At 39.2% G+C, this 18,831-nt stretch overlaps 1 protein-coding gene across 9 annotated transcripts in view; it reads left to right on the top strand.

The window, feature by feature from the left end:
- The first annotated feature begins 4,537 nt into the window (after positions 1-4,537).
- The window catches only part of LOC139114669 (glycerophosphocholine phosphodiesterase GPCPD1-like), a 34,239-nt gene continuing 19,945 nt past the window's right edge, over positions 4,538-18,831 (top strand). For 3 of the 9 annotated variants that reach the window (XR_011547924.1, XM_070676530.1, XM_070676525.1), the window contains exons 1-7: positions 4,538-4,676; positions 6,638-6,869; positions 7,088-7,242; positions 8,061-8,102; positions 9,035-9,504; positions 10,561-10,723; positions 10,979-11,135. Coding sequence is in view for 8 of the 9 variants with exons in the window: in XM_070676530.1 (XP_070532631.1) it covers positions 6,721-6,869; positions 7,088-7,242; positions 8,061-8,102; positions 9,035-9,504; positions 10,561-10,723; positions 10,979-11,135 (1,136 nt within the window). In the remaining variant the exon portion in view is untranslated. Of the gene's footprint in view, positions 4,685-5,095; positions 5,275-6,311; positions 6,331-6,596; positions 6,870-7,087; positions 7,243-8,060; positions 8,103-9,034; positions 9,505-10,560; positions 10,724-10,978; positions 11,136-18,831 lie in introns of those variants that run through there. The other 6 variants (XM_070676529.1, XM_070676527.1, XM_070676531.1 and 3 more) reach the window with 6 other exon arrangements.

The raw sequence follows: 18,831 nt of genomic DNA, 5'->3' as shown, positions 1-18,831 counted from the left end.
GCCAAGCGACAGGGGCCAGTGTAATGTTTCTGGTGATACAATTTGTATGAAAGGAGGAATAATGAGTACATAAAAAGAACACTTGGCAAAGATACCTTTGGACTGGTGTATTTTCATTGAGTTCTACTTTTAGACACGTTTGTATCGGTCAAAGTGGCTGTCACGATACATCACAACATTAACAATTTAATCAGTATTTTCAACTTGAAAATTTTTCAATCCTTCCCCTTAGAAATCTACCCTTCTGAATGATATGTTCTGCACCGATTGCCCCGTTAAGGTAGAATGCGCCTCGACGACATATACCGGGAGTCTCGAACTTTCACAATTATTTCTGATCTACTACTAGTGCGAGTTCATTTCGAAGCTGTTAGAGTAAAGATAGGTTTTTACCATCCTACATTTCCAGGGATGGTGAGGATGTTGGCCATTTTAATATCGGTAATTTGTTTGTACCTAAATTTGCATGGTGATCCCTAATTTTTATTCTTGATTTCGAAATGGAACTGTTTAAAGTTTCCTATTTCTAAGAACTTGGAGTAGCTGATTCATTTTGTCACAACGTTTTGTACATGCTGGCTAGAGGCCTTTAGTACTGAAATGATGATGATGATGATGATGATGATGATGATGATGATGATGATGATCGACGACGACGGAAATGATGAGGACGACAATGATGATAACAATAACGACAAACTCAGATTTCGAAATGACCTTTGTTATTAAAGCTAAAACGTCTTTCTATATGTGACAGCTGAAACCGTTATTGCCATATGTTTTACCCGTTACTCATAAAAAGTTAGAATGTTGCGTACTTACTTAGCCAGCCGGTGTCTTCTCCAAATACCACTCATCATACTATTAATAGTATCACAATGCACATCACCAGTCCAATTAGCCCAAACAATATTTGACTGTGAAATTCTTCCGGTTCTCTCCCATGGGTCGGAATTTTGAGGTTTTCATCCTGCTGACGGCACTGAAAATACACAACAATATAATGCGTTTTTTTCTGAATTTAAAGTCATTATCAACAATGGAGGGAGGAGCACTTAGTAGAGTTATTCAAAGGATGCACAGATACTGTAGAATCATTAAATTTTGGTGAAGAATTTTGAAAAATAGATAAAAGCAGGCATGCGTATAAATTTTATGAATTTTTGGAGAGTACATTTGACTTTTACGAAATCTTTTGGTAAACAATGTTAGAAATACTGGAATCAAAAAGGAGTTGGTAACGAGGCCGTACATCTGTTTTAAAAGTTCAGTTTTCATATTGATGTTCAGACTTGAAAAAATAATATGCATAATGATAGGAAATGAGATCCTTTTATGCCACTTTTTTAAAAAACTTAAATTTGACTTAAATTTGAATTGTATCGATAAACTGGTTTTTAAAATTGCACTCTGTAAATTTGGAAATGCTTCTCAAAACGAAACTTGGTGTTGGAATAATATCTCTAAAATAGCCAGAAAATGTGAAAAGTGTAACCTGAATCTTGTTAAGAATAAATTCCGTATTTTACTTGTTTGTCCGAATTACAAATAGCTTAACATTAAATATATTTATCATTATTATTTTAAGCAATCACAATTACATATCTGTTTATCACGCTCCAAACAATTAAACAATGATAACACTATGTGAAAGTCCATCAGATACGTTTTTATGCAACAAAACTTAGAGCACAATTTTTGAATTCAATAATATAATTTTATTTTTGCATTTAGCATGATATGAATATTTCTAAGAACCTAGATTAGCTGATTCATTTTTTCACGTTATGTACATTTTGGCTAGAGGCCTTTAATACTGAAATGATGATGATGATGATGATGATGATGATGATGATGATGGACGACGACGGAAATGATGAGGACGAAAATGATGATAACAATAACAACAAACTCAGATTTCGAAATGACCTTTGTTATTAAAGCTAAAACGTCTTTCCATATGTGACAGCTGAAACCGTTATTGCCATATGTTTTACCCGTTACTCATAAAAAGTTAGAATGTTGCGTACTTACTTAGCCAGCCGGTGTCTTCTCCAAATACCACTCATCGTACTATTAATAGTATCAAAATGCACATCTTATCTCGGTCATATGTAAAGTGATGTAAACAGTGAGGGTATCAGTACCGGATGGTCAAGCTAATATTTCGATTCATGTTTTCAAAATGTAATAAAGTTCATCTATTTATGAGATATCCTTCCATGCATAATTTAAAATCTTCACGGCATCATAAACAGCGATATTAAAAGTAATATTATGGTACCGTCGATTTTATTTCCTGTGATTGACCTCTCAAAGAGGGACGGTCTCCTTGAAACGCATAAGTTTTCACGCTTTCCCAGAAATCACTGCTCTGTTTCAAGATAGAAAATCATGCAAATAAATATTAATAGCAACTCTAAACATGTTTAAGAGTTATGTGTTAATATTATTGATATTTTGACCATTGAACAACATTGTTTTTGGAAATGATTGTAATAAAATCAAGCATGCATGATAATTTCCGTTGGAGCATTCCTACCCTGACATGTTAACATCCGCTGTTCTCTATGTCGTTTGATGCTGGTTGGCTTTGCTACTCTTCTAATTTCCGCTAGTCCGTAGGGCTTGTAGGTACCAAAAGGTACTTGCCCGGCGGTAAAAATCTGCTAGCTTGTGAGCTCGGGCTAGTGGATTTGTTCACTCCTGGCTTAGTTTTATTTAGTTTTGTGTTTTTTTCTGTACGAAATAGGGGATTGAAAGTGGGAACAGCTCTCGAGACTGCATTTCTTGGTTGCCTTCTACTTTTATTATTATCATCCTTTATTTCAGGTCGATGACCCATACAATAAAAACATATACTCAGAAAACTACATTAAAGTATTTACAAAAAGGTCTGAAAATGGCGGATTAAAAACCCCTAGTAGAGAATACTCTGACTGTGTTTCCAAAAGCTAAAATCAAAATAAGAGTCGGAGTGTCCACGGTATTTCTGCTGGCCAACAGACCTTGACAAAAGGCAAATAACATCCTACAATGCAATGATGTAAAATTAAAAATATTTCCAATAGCAAAATTATGACTCATACTAACATCACGTTTAAGATCAAAAACTAACCGCATCGTTTTATTGTATTCAAATTTGACATTTGTTTAACACATTACACCACACATTTAAACAGTAAACAATGTATAAAAAAACTTAAAGTGTGCACCTCACTTTCAGAGAACATCTACCAAAATTACGAACAATAAAGTTGGCTCTGACAAACAAACACCGGAGCTGCCTTTGCATATCCACATCATTGTCACTGGAGGTAGACATAACATATTCTGGATACTTTTTGCTGTTGACAAAGGTTCCCCACACAAAAATACGCAAGGGATTCTAGCTAGTTTCCAGGAATTGCAAAATATTGTCAAGTTTTTGCAGTGTGAAAAAGAATATCATGTTCATCTCCTTAATGCTCACAAATGTTTATCAATTTCTGTGATGCTTTAGTTGGAGGACATATCATAACTAAATAATCTGCATAAAATAAGTGGTTAATGATACAGTTTGCCAAGCACCATCCAACACCAGCCAGCTGAAGCTTCCGACTTAATTCGTCAACATAAACAGCAAATAAATTTGGTGAAAAGACGCTACCTTGACGCACACCATTGATGACACTAAAAGGTTTTTGACTTGGCTGGTGCCCAAAGAATAAAGAATAATTGTCGACTATACCAAAACTGTAAGATGCGAATAATGGAGTGAATGAAAAAGAGGAATATTCTTCTTAATCAATTTTCCAAACAGGGTCCAGTGGCTTACCCTGTCGAAGGCCTTGGTAGCATAGAAACACCTACAAGGACAACTGCGTCAACATTTCACAAAAATGACGAGAAATGGAAATATGAGTAAAAACGCTGTGAGGTTGTTTTAGACCATAAGTGAGTGTGTGTAAACATGGAGCTGCTTGGTAGCTCTTTGGTGTAAAGGACTGGTCCTGGAAATTTACAAAGTGGGATCGGTCCCACTTTGCTGCGAAAACGAGCCCTGCCACTCCTTGACGTGTTCTGCTGGGATGACCAACCTACCCGAGTGGTAGAGGCTACGGATTCGCAGCAAGGTCCCACTGGAAGCGAACTGGAACCGGTCCTACCGGAACCGGTACTGGAAGCGAACTTGGACCAGTCCTAGAAGTAAACCGGAACCGGCCCTGGCGTGAATTTTGAGCCAGTTGGCGGTCTCAGTGGGGGGTTCCAGCTACTCTTGCGTACCTCCAGTATGTTTATGTTAGCCTTGTTCTGTTCGTTCACTGCAAGGATACATAGCGATGTGTAACGCAGCGCCCTCATAGGTGACGTTGAGGCACTTCCGACGTCCGAACTCCGGAACACATTGTTCACCCATTTATCCTAGGGTACGTAATGTATTGTATGTATGAATAATTATCATATCTGGCTGTGTAGCTGCAAAGCAGCGTATTTAGTTTCATTGCACAGCTTTCAGCAGGAAATTGGATTATATTTACTACGAACCAGTCGTCTTCCGTAGCCGTCTTTCCAAATAAAATGTAAGCGTATGCCCACTTGTCGCTTCGCTCATCCCTACACGAGCAAATAGTATAATCTGAATACTTATGGCGAATGAAAAGTAAACCTACGCGGAACATGGCTGCTCGCGTTAGGTATGTATGTACGTACACTCTTCGCCATCAGTGTGTGATTTTACTGTCTTCGTGATCGCTCAGTCTCACATGGAATGTTTCGAAGTGTGTCCATAGTAGTTTTTGTTCGTATGGTCATGGAGGTAGAAGGAGCTCCTTCTACCTCCATGGTATGGTAGCCGTCGCGCCGGTGACTCCGGCCCAAACCAGTGATGATACCTGTCACTGCCCGTGCACTGAAGGGCGATCACGTTGAAATGTACTACCATTACCACAGTCCCTAGGTGGGCTATTCAGCTCTGGGACTATTCGCCCCATAGACGAGTGTACAGAAGCGAGAAAGGGTTGTTTCTCGCTTCTGTACACTCGTCTATGGGGCGAATAGTCCCAGAGCTGAATAGCCCACCAAGGGACTGTGCCATTGGGCATTACCAACATTTGCAGTGTGTACGCACCATGTACTAGAGTAGTGGTTGTAGAAAGTTTTCGTTGCATCGCAGCAGAGTTTCTCACTTTTTAATGCATACACGGTGAAGGCCGCCCTTTATCGAACCACAAGCGACCGTGGATCATGCCACGTACCCAGGACTAAACCCCGCAGGCACCCACAGCGTAAAAGGTTGGTTATCAATGGGGTTATCAAGGTTATCAAAACGTGATCAACATTCAAGTACTGTTATCAGTGGTTATCAGCATGGAGGTTATCAGCTGCACATGTGATATTCAGGATAGAGTTAGGAAATGTACTTATAATCAAGTCGTAGAGAGATAGGAACTGTATTCATAATTTATGAGCCGCAGTCTTTGAAATTAGTTACGTGCACATACGGTCACTCCACAAAAGTGACCGTGGTGCACTACAGAGCCGGGCCAGCCAGCCAGCCGATTGTAGCAAATTGTTAAAACTTGTAACTGATGTTTTTGAACATGTGAATATACTAACGCACAAAATTACATTTTGAGGCACAAATAACAGGTGTTCATACACCCCAGCTGCAATTCAAAAAATCCCCCTCGTATCCATCCAAGTATGGTTTCCCCCTCCCTACTTCCCACCATGAAATCTACCAGCTTCTCCTTTCCCCACTAAAAATACACCCTGCTTCCCATTCATTCACTCTTTGGGTTAGCCCTACAAGTATGGCGAGAGTGTCTGGCTCTGGCTACGCCACCTCCAAAGCCAGACACTCTCGCCATATACTCGTAGGGCTATCTTTGGGTTAAAGTTCTAAAGTAAGCCCACTGCAACCACATTGTGCTCGCTACCCACCTGCTGAGCAAGAGGATGAGGATGTAAAGCTTCCCCCCACCTGCTGATGAGAAATTTAACCTGCCAGCTTTTGCCCATTTGGAAAATTGCTTTAGAACAGCTTTATGCACAAACAGCTTTGTTGGCTACCCCTGTTGGAACTCTTTGAACACATTTGCCAGTGATGTCACCTTTTTTTCAAGGAAATTAAACATTTGTTTATGAAAGGATACCTCAGAGTGGTTGACATCCTCAAAGTGCCGCATTCAGTTCGGTCCATGTTAAGATTCTACTATGATCATGGTGGTGAAGTAGAAACTAAACTCAATCCAGAATGGATATCTGATAATTCACATTTCAGATGTATGGTCTATAACTGCCAATTTATCCTTATCTGTGAAGATATACACAGATGTCCTAAGTGACGTGAGTTTTTCATACCATATGCACGTCCAATGAGCCTATGTGGAGTAAAATGACAGACTCAGACTTATTGATGTTCTATGAGAAAGTAGACACTGAAGATACTATGAAGACACATAGTTCTAGCTACAATTCTGTTCATGTTTTTATTTGTACAGTGTTGCACTTGAATTTGGAGTTTAACCCATTCTGTTGTTATAAAATGACAAGCTTGAAATAGAATTCAGAGATGACAGGGTTTTAAATGCTGTCAAAACTATATTTTCCAGATGATAAAGATCATGTGATACCCTCTTTTGTTGATTATTAGCTGATGTTGGACTGTGGAGTTTGGAGTGGATTGTACCAGAACATCTATAATTTACGCAGGGACCAGACAGAAGGTTTGTCAAGATGACTTGCTGTGTAAAATTTGAAGTTGATGCACCGGCAGATGTCAAGGGTGACTCAGGAGAGACAGTCTGCATTGTTGGAAACTGCAACGAGCTTGGAATGTGGTCATGTGACAATGTCATTGCAATGACTCGGCAAAACAACACAAGGTATATACTTCTGTTGTGTACAGCTTATTGCTCTTTGTGAGTGATTTCTCATTTTCTTGACATAAAAGCTATCTTATTGACTTGTCAATTCCAAATATACTGGATACACAGTAAAAATCGGTCATCATCAACCAATTTTCAGTACAGTACATTTAGATCTCTCTTCTTCTTCTTTTGCTGAATTAATAGCCATGTATTCGTCATTGCATTACCAACAGCTCTACTTGGACACTGGAAATATGGCTTCCTCAGGGTCAAACAGTCAAGTATCGCTATGCAATATGCAAATTCCATGAGTTACCTGACAACAAAAGAGGTGTCACCGTCCAACAATGGGAGGTTCATCTGAAACCAAGGCAGTTCATACCACAAGGTAAAAGACATTACAATCCATTCATTACGGGAAAGCTCCATTAACTTAGGAATACCCGACTTCCCTGGAGGATCAATTTCACAGACCTGGCTTTCCTACAATGGCACTACAATGGCACCAGCTGGATAAGATAAACATAACAATGGAACATTCACACCTTGGGGATTAAAAGTCTTCTGTTTGTCACCCGAGTTGGTCAGGCAAGGACTCGGGTTTCAGGTACCATGCAAGTTAATGCAGCCTTCCCCTAATGTGTAGCATTGCAGTTTCTCTGTCTTTTGTTTGAAGTTGTATGTGGAGATGTGAGGTCAGGATGGACAGTTAAAAAAAGAAAAAAATAAAGATTGCTGATTGATTCTGTAGTTCAATGAAATCAATTCAGTACTTTACCAGCACAGTAGTTGTACAGGTGTATCACAGGGAATTTCTACAGCAGCAGTAACTGCTTATTTCTAGCATGCAAAAGTTTAATACAATCACATATGAGAACAGAAATGTTACCTTTTTCTTCAATTGTGTGCACTCTGTGCATAAATACTGGTAAGTCCCCAAGCATAACACAACCACTCAATGGTTGCAGATATCCTTTATCATGATATTTCTACCATGGGTTTTGACACTTCTGCCCCAGTTTTCACCATGACTATGTTTATAGTACAGTAGCGCTTATTCATTTATCTGAGTCTTCACAGAATAATTCTGGTAGACCACTACCGTAAATATGTACTTGTGGTAAACTTAATATTCCTATGGCAGGGAGAGACACAGTAGCAACTTATACTTATCATTGTGTAAGTTTTTATTTTTTCCCCTTCTAGGCACGGAATATACAGAAAACAGTGGCATATTTGGAATTGTAGGTAAGTATTGCAGGTTTTCCAGTATTTAATTCTTTCTGTTTACCTTTGAATTATGTTGTTACTGGTGGATACGAATTGTGAAGTACACATGGATGACCCAGTCGGTGGCCTGAAATCCTGGACCATAAAATACATGTACATCGCGTATAAGCGAATTCAATATCCCCGATCCAATGGTCTAGTAAATTCTCATGCATTTACTTGTCATAGATAATGAATATGCAGGACAAGCAAACCAGACCGCAGCCATGTTGGGTTTATGTCAGTTTTGGTCATAGAACAACCATCAATTACAGACTGGATTTAGCGCATCTCTGGTGAATATGTGATAAACTTCAGAATGTACTTTTCATTTGGAGTACAAGAATGTCACATGTACATCTCCACCACCTGTTTATCTCATATTTCAACAACAAATACTGAAGAGCACATCACCAAGAGAGAAATGAAAATTCACAGCAGATGCTATGAAATTTCATCACAGAGAAATGTCTTCAAAATCTTGAAAAATAATTGAAGCTATACAAGATCACATTTCACCCTATTGGATTGTTTGAACTTAGTATATTTGCTCCATTTTTAGCAAATATTAAGATTTTTCCTATTTGGATGACCCATTGTCTGCATATTTGAGGTAATTCTGATGAGTTTCTGTCAGTTTTATTTCCAACATTGAGATCATTCCGATCGTAGGAAAATCTACCTTCAATGACCTAACACTGTGTTCAAGTGTGCAGGTGATTACTGCTTTTGAAGAAGTTCACCAAAGTTGACCAATGTAAGCATAAATGGTAAAATGTCAATAAAGCAAAATGTAGACAGTTTTAGTTCTGTATATATCAGCAACTGTGATGCCTGCTGTGTTGCCATGTTTACACATATTATGCTGACTCATGGAGTAAATGATTTATTTTGTTACTATGATTTCACAGATGGTGTTGAAAAAATTGACAAGGGATGGCTGACAAAACAAACAGAAGTGAGACTTTACTTCCACGATGCTGGGGAGTCTGACCTCATCACCATATTTGACTCTCATGAGACGCCTGATGCAGATCAAGGTGTACGCTACTGGTTTCGAGTGACTGCCAAGACTCTGAGAAACACTCCCAGAAACAAGAAGAAATCACAAGGTACCATGACAACAAGCAGTACTGTTGCTTCTCCATCCTCATCACCAGTCAAAAATCTGTCTTCCAAATCCAATGTTCCGCCACATCTTGCCAATACCAACGGTGATGGATCTCCAGCAATGCATGGACCAGATGCAAGCATACCTGTAACAGTTCAAGTGTTGAATAATTCTGAATACAAATCCAGCCATCAGGGACCATTTGGACATGTCTACGATGATAAGGACTTCTTGATGTTTTCAGCACAAACATTCAAACCTGACGCTCTCGTAAGTACCTGTGAAATATTTTTGATAGAATTCAGTGCATTTTGGGAATGCCATACACATTTACTGTAGTATGGGAATGCTGTACACCTCTACTTTAGTGTGGGAATGCTATACACATTTACTGTAGTGTGGGAATGCTGTTCACCTCTACTGTAGTGTGGGAATGCTATACACCTCTACTTTAGTGTGGGAATGCTATACACATTTACTGTAGTGTGGGAATGCTGTACACCTCTACTGTAGTGTGGGAATGCTATACACCTCTACTTTAGTGTGGGAATGCTATACACATTTACTGTAGTGTGGGAATGCTGTACACCTCTACTGTAGTGTGGGAATGCCATACACATTTACTGTAGTGTTGGATTAATGCCACACACATTTACAAGTTCTGGTGATCAATGATTTAGTTTTGCAGGTGTAACTTACACATATTCACTGAATGTGTATAAAAGGTTTGTGTACTTGTAGATCAGAATTAATGTCAAATTTGGTGAATATTGGAAGTAAAGTGCTAGCCAATTTCAAAAACATGTGGTTTGACCAATCAAACCTTCAACCATACCTACTTGTTTAAAATGGACATTCCACTATAAGTGACTTTACCTGCATTCCTGACTCATTTCTGACTTATTCAAAGACCAGTAGCTGTAACTTTTGGTGATGTTGTCAGTATTTTTGTTTTTAATGTCAACTGCAGTTTATTGTTCTAGTCCCCAAAGCATGTTGATCTCAACATGCTTTTTGGGACAGTATTCAGCTTTCAAACTCAACCTTTGCATGTGTAGATTGCTTAGTTTTGTTGACCAATGAACTCTGGTCTGGACTAGAATTCAGATGTAAACAGTAACATTGCATTTTACACATATAGATAGATAATGCGTTGACATGCTAAATAGTAGATGGTTCAACATGCTCATGGGAGTACAACAAGAACTTGCAATTGACACACAAAACAAAAATAGTTTAAAAAATCATCACAAAGTACAGCACCAGTATAGTTTGACACCAGTATAGTTCCTCAGTAATGCTGACAGCCTTTATTTACTCATCCAGACTTTAACGATTGAAGTATTTGAGGAAGACATCTCAGATGTGGAAGCGGAGCCAAGGTATTTAGGTGAGGCACATCTGTTACCAAAGAAGCTGAAAGCTTGCAGTGGATACATAGATGTCCCTATCTATGGCACTTCCAAGGAACCTGTGGGAGAGCTTTACAGTAAGTGCAGGGTAGTGACATTCTGTCTTGAGTAAATTTTATTTTGTTGAAGGGTTGGGTTCAGGGCTGAGGTTTGCTATTACATAGATGGAGAATTTATAGCAAAAAATATGTCAAAATGATAAAACTTCAACAGTGTTTATGATATGAAAAAATGTTATGAACAATTGAAACACAGAGTAGAATAATGTTCATTACTAAATTGTCAGAATATACTGTTGAGTGCTCAGCTTTGCTTCCTCTTTCTATTTGCAGTTGAATATTTAGTGATTCAACCACTTGATGTCGATTCTAATGACATGAGTGTATCCTATGCAAGACACTGGAAGAAACGTAACAGACCATTGAATATTGGCCACAGGGGTAGTGGAAGGTCCGAGATAGATGCTGCAGACTGTGGTAGCAGTGACAGGTAAAGTACTCCAGAAGTTACTTTCACTGTTTCAAGTTAGATCTCTGTGTGTGTTTTCCTCTCAGGGATTTTGACTGTTTTGTGTCTTGTCAGGGTACATGCCAGCGTTTCCGTTAACGCAAAATCCTGCGTATTTTATGCAAAATTGTTCTGAAATACGCAAAAAAAATAATGCCTGCGTAAACTTATACGCATTGAGAAATGCTGCCCCGTGACACGGACGTACTTGCCATGCACTACATTGCCTGAACTGGTTCAATGCAGGACAAAAATAGAACACATGCACCTGCTTGCAAGTGACATTTATCATGATATTGCAACATTTTAGACTTTAGCAGATCGCAACTCTTTATGCAACATTGTATTTCATCATCACAAAGCATTATGTCAATCAGTTCTGTAAAGACAGTGGAGAGTTACGTAAGCAGTCACGCTGTGAGGACGTCAAGTTTACCGCTCCATCGCAAATCCGTTATTTTCGCATTTGGTTTGCTCCTGAAAACTCAAAAGTCACCAAAGAGGAGAGTTAAAACATAGAAAGGCCTATGGTCCAATATGGGGACAGAATTAGAAATTTATAGACGGAAAATTGGATGTTTTGCTGGTGGTGCGCCTTCTCGCCATAAGAAGTCACCAAAGATGGCCGCTTTGCGTATACCACTAATCAACTGCCACATGTTACTGGCCATTAAGGTATGTCTTGTGGCACTGATGGTTGTAGCAGGCAGTGTTGAACGCAACCCTGGTCCACCTAAACGCCATGCAGCAGATCTTGCTACAAAAGAAGATGTTTTGTCGCTTCATGAGAAACTTGACGCAATTTTAGAAGATACGAAGGTAATGAAAAACAATTTTGGACTTCTACAATCGAGAGTTGATAACATCGAGGAAGATATACACGATTTAAAGGTGCAACTACAGGAAGAGTTGGACAGAATTTCAGATCTAGAAAATTTAAAATATAGCAGTGATTCTTTCGATGGTAGCGCTAACAGATCTGAGGGTATCGGGGAAAATGTAACCGGCCCGCTCAAATCGACTCTCGACGACATGAAGAAAGCTATCAACGATATCAGAAGAGAGAAAGACGACCTGGAAAACAGAAGCAGGAGAAGTAATCTAATTTTCTTTGGAGTTCCTTAAGATCATGGCAACGAAAGTTGGGAAGAGTCAGAAGAAAAAGTTAAGAATATCGTAGAAAATCAACTCGAGCAACATGGCAATATTGTCTTTGAACGCGTACACAGAATTCCTAACGCGCCATCTGTTCGCAGTTGCAAGCCTATCGTTGCAAGATTCGCTGGTTACAAAGACAAGGAACAAGTTCTCCGAAACGCATTCAAGTTAAAGGGCAGTAGCATTACCATCAGCGAAGATTTTACGAGACGAGTCCGTGGTATTCGATCGAAGTTATGGAATCATCGTCGTTCACTCATGGCTGAAAATAGCGAATTGAAAGCGTACCTTCAATAGGATAAACTCATTGTCAAAGACTCGGACAGTAAGCGTATTTTCAGCGTGAACGAAGAAAATCAAATCGTCGAACGCACGGTAAAAGTTCCTGCTTCTTTGCCTAGTTAGGGGTGTGGCCAAGGTCAGAGCTGTAATCGTCAAAATTTCTATTCACTGTTAGTGTGGAATATCCGAGGATTAAAAAGAAATTTATGTAATCCAGATTTTGTATCACTTTGTCAAGCTTATGATATAATTTGTCTTATGGAAACTTTTTGTTTAAAGGATGACGATGTCAATTTTCTTTCCAACTACAATTCATTTTCTTTCCCCGCTGTAAGATTTTCAAATAGAGGTAGAGCAAGTGGAGGTGTGACGATTTATGTCAACAAATGTATTAGAAATGTCACCCGTATTCATTGTGATGTGAAAAATTGTGTTTTTCTTGAATTTCCATTGGCTTCATTTTCTCTGGAAAAACGAGTCCTTCTCGCGATCGGTTGCTGTTATTTTCGTCCTGAAAATCCCTTTGTTGATTTTGAGAACCTGGATGAGTTTTTAGTCAATGTGCACTCTGTAGATTCCGAAAAACCAATTATTTTAACAGGTGATTTCAATGCGAGAACCGGCCATCTTGACGATTTCATCATTGACGACACAACCATTCATGTTCCAGTACTAGATAATTTAGATTATATTTCAGATACGTTCTGTACACCTCGACATTCCAAAGACACCGTTGTAACACCAGCAGGTAGAGTGTTGATTGACATATGCAAACAAGCTGGTATTCACATTGTAAATGGCCGAACAGGTGGAGATAAAGATGGCAATTTCACGAGTATTTCATATGCCCGTGCAAGTGTAATTGATTACGTCATTTTATCGACTGTACTTTTTGACTCATTGGTTGATTTCAAAATACTATCTCGCACAGAATCAGACCACATGCCATTGTCATGTAAATTTTCTGTTGTTGAGTCTTCATTTGTAGGCCAACTTGATAATGATTCTGATGACAACACAACAAAGCTTGCTCGTTTCAAATGGTGTGAAAATTACAGAGATGTATTTTTAGAAAATCTTTCCTCAAACCAAGTGAAAGCTCTTTTAAATGACTCTGTAGATAACTGCTCAGATATTGACACAGCTATTGTTAAGTTTACAACAGCACTGCAAGTAGCGGGAAAAGACATGAAGTGTACACAGTCAGATTTGAAAGGTAAACAACGCAAGCAGCCTGACTGGTTTGACAACACTTGTGTTTCAAAAAAACGGTGTATGTATGATAAGTTAAAATTTTTCAGACATTCAAATTCTACAGTTGCTTTGGGGGAGTATTTTACAGCAAAGAAAGACTTTAAGGAAACATGTCGCAACAAGAAACGGGTGTACCAAAATTTAGTTCAAGAGAAAGTTGACAAAGCATTTAAGACTGGGTCGTCAGATGTGTGGTCAGTTTTAAAATCATGCATGAATCGTAGGCAGTGCAATGCAAATAGTGTAAGCTTAAAGGAATGGTATGATTATTTTAAAAATTTATATGAGCAATGTGGTGACACAGTTTCAGGAGATGAAAATCTTACACACACTGTAAATGATTTCTTACATGGCATGGACACGTCATCGACCAGTATACAAGATGACGATATTTTGAACAAGAGTATTTCTATTGAGGAAATCGCATCGAGTCTGAAAAGATTAAAATCTTGTAAATCACCGGGAGTTGATGGCATTCCTGGAGAATTTTTGAACAAGAGTATTTCTATTGAGGAAATCGCATCGAGTCTGAAAAGATTAAAATCTTGTAAATCACCGGGAGTTGATGGCATTCCTGGAGAATTTTTGAACAAGAGTATTTCTATTGAGGAAATCGCATCGAGTCTGAAAAGATTAAAATCTTGTAAATCACCCGGAGTTGACGGCATTCCTGGAGAATTTTTGACATTTTCAGCAAATGTTACTATTCCCTTTATACACGTTTCGTTTGATAGAATTTTTGAATCTGGTTATTTTCCCGAAGAATGGGCTATAGGTGTTGTTATTCCTCTGTTTAAAAAGGGAAATAGAAATGATACAGGTAATTATCGGGGTATTTCTCTTTTAAATGTTTTTGGTAAAGTGTTTACCTCAATTCTCAATGAGTGTTTGACATCATGGGTGGAACTCAATGAATTAAGATCTGATTGTCAAGCGGGTTTTCGAAGAGATCACAGCACAGTTGATAATATCTTTGTTTTTCACGCAATGATACAAAAATATTTGAGTGTAAGGGGTGGGAAATTTTATTGCCTTTTCGTTGATTTTGCAAAGGCATTTGACAGTGTGAATCATTCTTTACTTCTGTATAAGCTTTCTCTTCTTGGTGTCTCAGGTAAAATGTTTTCCATTCTTCGCTCCATGTACTCTAATGTGAAATCATGTGTAAAGTCTGGGTCTAAGCTTTCAAATTATTTTGATTGTCCATCTGGTGTTAGGCAGGAATGTATACTTAGCCCTGTACTATTTACTTTCTTTATTGAAGAATTGAACGACATGTTAAAAAACTCTGGTAGCATTGGAATTCAATTAACACGAGATATGTACAACTCATTTTCACTGCTGTACGCTGATGATGTTGTAATATGTTCTGACTCTGTTGTAAACTTACAGAAGTTGATTAATATTTTGGGTGAATTTTGCAGTAAATGGTCAATGGCTGTAAATATTAATAAGACAAAAATAATTGTTTTTCGTAATGGAGGTCATAGAGCTCGCACAGAAAAGTGGGTTTTGAATGGTCAAAATATTGAAGTTGTTTCCTATTATAAATACCTAGGTATTGTTAATAATAATAATATTTATTTCTTTAAAGCGCACTACACATACGTCTCAGTGGGCTTTACACATTTAAAATTGATAAAAATACCAGCAAAACATGACAAACTTAAAATGTAAAAACAATCAAATTATGCTAAAAAATTATGCTAAAAACGTACATGGTTAAAAATAATGAAAATTTCAGCAGAGTAAAAAACAGTCAAAATACAAAAAAAAAAGAAAATTATTAAAATTCTACAGAGTAGGTAGCAGAAAACGTTAAAATAAAATAAATAAAATAAAACAAGCATCAGCGGTTATACGGTAAAATGGTGACCCTTCCGAAACATTAGTAATAGTGCTTTACAAAAAGATGGGTCTTTAAAATGCGCTTAAAACAGTCAACGGAGCTAGCATTACGGATTTCTGGAGGCAATGAGTTCCACAGAGACGGTGCGCAGACAGAGAAAGCTCTCTGCCCATATGCCTTGTTGAACATTCCCCGTGGTGGCACTAAGCGTAACGAATCACTCGATCTGAGATCTCTGGCAGGAGTGTATATCTCGATCAGATCCATGAGATAAAGTGGAGCAACACGATGAACTATTTTAAAGGTTGTCAACAAGATTTTGAATTTAATTCTAGCTTCAACCGGCAGCCAGTGTAGATCGATGAATACAGGTGTGATATTATCAAATTTTCGAGTACGCGAGACAAGGCGAGCTGCAGCATTCTGAAGTGATTGAAGGCGTCCGAGCTGAAATTTCCAACACCACACAAAAAGACTGTTGCAGTAATCCAGCTGAGAAGTGACAAATGCATGGACCATCTTTTCTGTTGTGGGTTTGTCCAACAATTGACGGATCTTGCCAATTCTACGCAATGCATAAAATCCATTCCTACAGATGTGGCTGATATGGTCTGACATTGAGCCGTCATGGGTGAGTTTCACACCGAGATTGCGAACTGTTGCAGAAGGGGCAATATCTGACTCACCAATCCTTAGACTTGAGAGTTTCACTGCATCGGATCTGAGACGAGACGAAAACTGAACAACCTCTGTCTTCTCATCATTAAGTATTAGCATATTGGATTTCATCCAGCAGCGGATTTCATTGGCGCATACCTCGATAGAAACTCGAACTTCATCAGGTCTGCTACACACATCATAAATCTGTGTATCATCCGCATACATCATAGGATTAAAACCATGCTGGACGATGATGTCTTCAAGTGGTGATGTGTACACAGTAAAAAGAATCGGACCCAGAACTGAACCTTGAGGAACACCATACTTCATGCGTGTACTAGCTGATGCTGCAGAGCCAACTTTGACGCACTGATTGCGATGGCTGAGATAAGACTTGAACCACGATAGAGCTGTACCAGTGACACCAAACTGAAATTGAAGTCTATGAAGTAGTATCTCATGATCAACTGTGTCAAAAGCCGCCGACAAGTCCAGCTTGATGAGGAGAACGTCATTTTTGTCGTTGAGAGCAAGCATGATGTCATTATGGACACGCAGAAGGGCAGTCTCTGTACTGTGATGAGCGCGATAAGCGCTCTGGAACTTGGAAAACAGAGAGTGATCACTGAGGTAACTGCTCAACTGCGATGCAAAAATGCGCTCAAGAACTTTAGATAAGAATGGTAGATTTGATATCGGTCGATAACTCTTCAGGATATTTGGGTTGAGGTCCGGTTTTTTGAGCAGTGGTCGGATGACGGCAGATTTAAAGTGACTGGGCACACTACCAGGTGACAGCGATTCATTGAAGAGATGAGCCACGAATGGAGATAGAACACTGGCAAATTTCTTCACATAGTTCGCTGGCAGTACATCAAGATCACATGATTTCGGCGTTGATCGTTTAATTAGGGTATAAACCTGGTCTGCAGACACAACACTGAAAGCTGGAAATGCATGGGACGGTAAAACGCAGCCACTGTCAACACGGACACTGGGTAAACCTTCACAAAGTTTAGAGACTTTTGTGTTGAAGTAGTTAATGAATTCAGATGGAATTTCCTTCGATGGAATTTGCCAAGGTAGCTCTTTGGTGTGAATTGCCTTCGCATCAGTCAACTCAGCTATGATCTTGAACAGACTCTTATTATCTGCCTCTTCAATGCGAGTCCTATGGTAGTCAGCCTTCAAATCATCACAGCGGCGAAAGTATTCATTCCGTCTTGTCAGGAAAATCTGACGATCAATCTCAAGGTTTGTGGCGCGATATTTTGTCTCCAGTCGTCGCACAGTTTTCCGTAGCAATAGTAGCTCTTCACAATACCATGGGGCCCTTACTTTATCAGTCACCACTTTATGCTTGATTGGGGCGAGAGTGTCTAATATGTCCGTGACTGAGTCGATGTAGAATTTTGATAGACGTTCAATGTCGATATCACGTGGATAGGTGTAGAACTTAGCAGCGATTTCGTCTCGCAAGACATCGGTGCTCATGTTACGGAAATTTCGCCGCGAGATCCTCACCTTACTGTTTGCCGGACGCTGAACGGTCAAACCGAACCGTACAAGACTGTGATCAGAGTTCATTGAATTAGTGATATTGACGGAGTGGAGAATCTGGTCTGCTGAACGTGTAATAACTAGGTCCAGGATGTGTCCCTTGTTATGTGTAGGCGATAGAATGTGTTGACGCAAGCCCATAGAGTGCAGTAGGGTGGTAAACTTCACTGTATTGGGCAAGTTGCCGTCATCAAGATGAAAGTTGAAGTCACCAGCAGTGACAAGATAGCCCGGTGACGGTACAACAGATTCCAGTAGAGTGGAGAACTCGGTGAGAAAATCATTTGTAGTCGAACTGTTTTTCTTTGATTTCGGCGGGCGGTAGATGGTGATAATACGCACTGTCTGACTTGATGATTGAAGTTTGATGTCCAGAGATTCAAAAGAACTGAATGAACCAGATTGTTTTTCTGTAACACGCAAATTGGAGCGGGCGATCATAGCGACACCGCCGCCTCTTCGTCTTGAGCGAGACTGGTGGTGAAAATTGTAGCCACTAACAGCTGAATGAAAATCGGCGATTACAGGGTCGGTTTGACTCTTGAGCCATGTTTCCGTTATGACTAAGATATCGAGATTATCTTCGATCAGAGTTGATGCAATGACGCCAATTTTTCCAGTCATTGAACGTGCATTCCAAAGGGCAGCATTCAGTCGCAGTTTTTGAAAACATGTGGAGAACTTTGGAATTTTCAAGAGCACCGGCTTTCTTTTCTTTGCAGCTGGTTGAATGGTACGATTTGTAACGAGAGTTTCAATGGCTTTAGGCTCACCGTATACAATATCTTGAACACATATCTGCTGAAGCACACTTGTTCGAACACTTTTCTGTAGTAGCCTGGAAGCCCGATCTGCAGTGACGATGGTCGAAATACGGTATACTGGCTTAGGATGTTTCCGTCCAGCTTTACGTCC

Source organism: Ptychodera flava, chromosome 16 (assembly GCF_041260155.1).
Source record: "Ptychodera flava strain L36383 chromosome 16, AS_Pfla_20210202, whole genome shotgun sequence".
NCBI classification, from domain to species: Eukaryota; Metazoa; Hemichordata; class Enteropneusta; family Ptychoderidae; genus Ptychodera; species Ptychodera flava.
The sequence above is the reverse complement of the archived record's forward strand: the minus strand, read 5'-3'. Positions and strand labels throughout refer to the sequence as shown.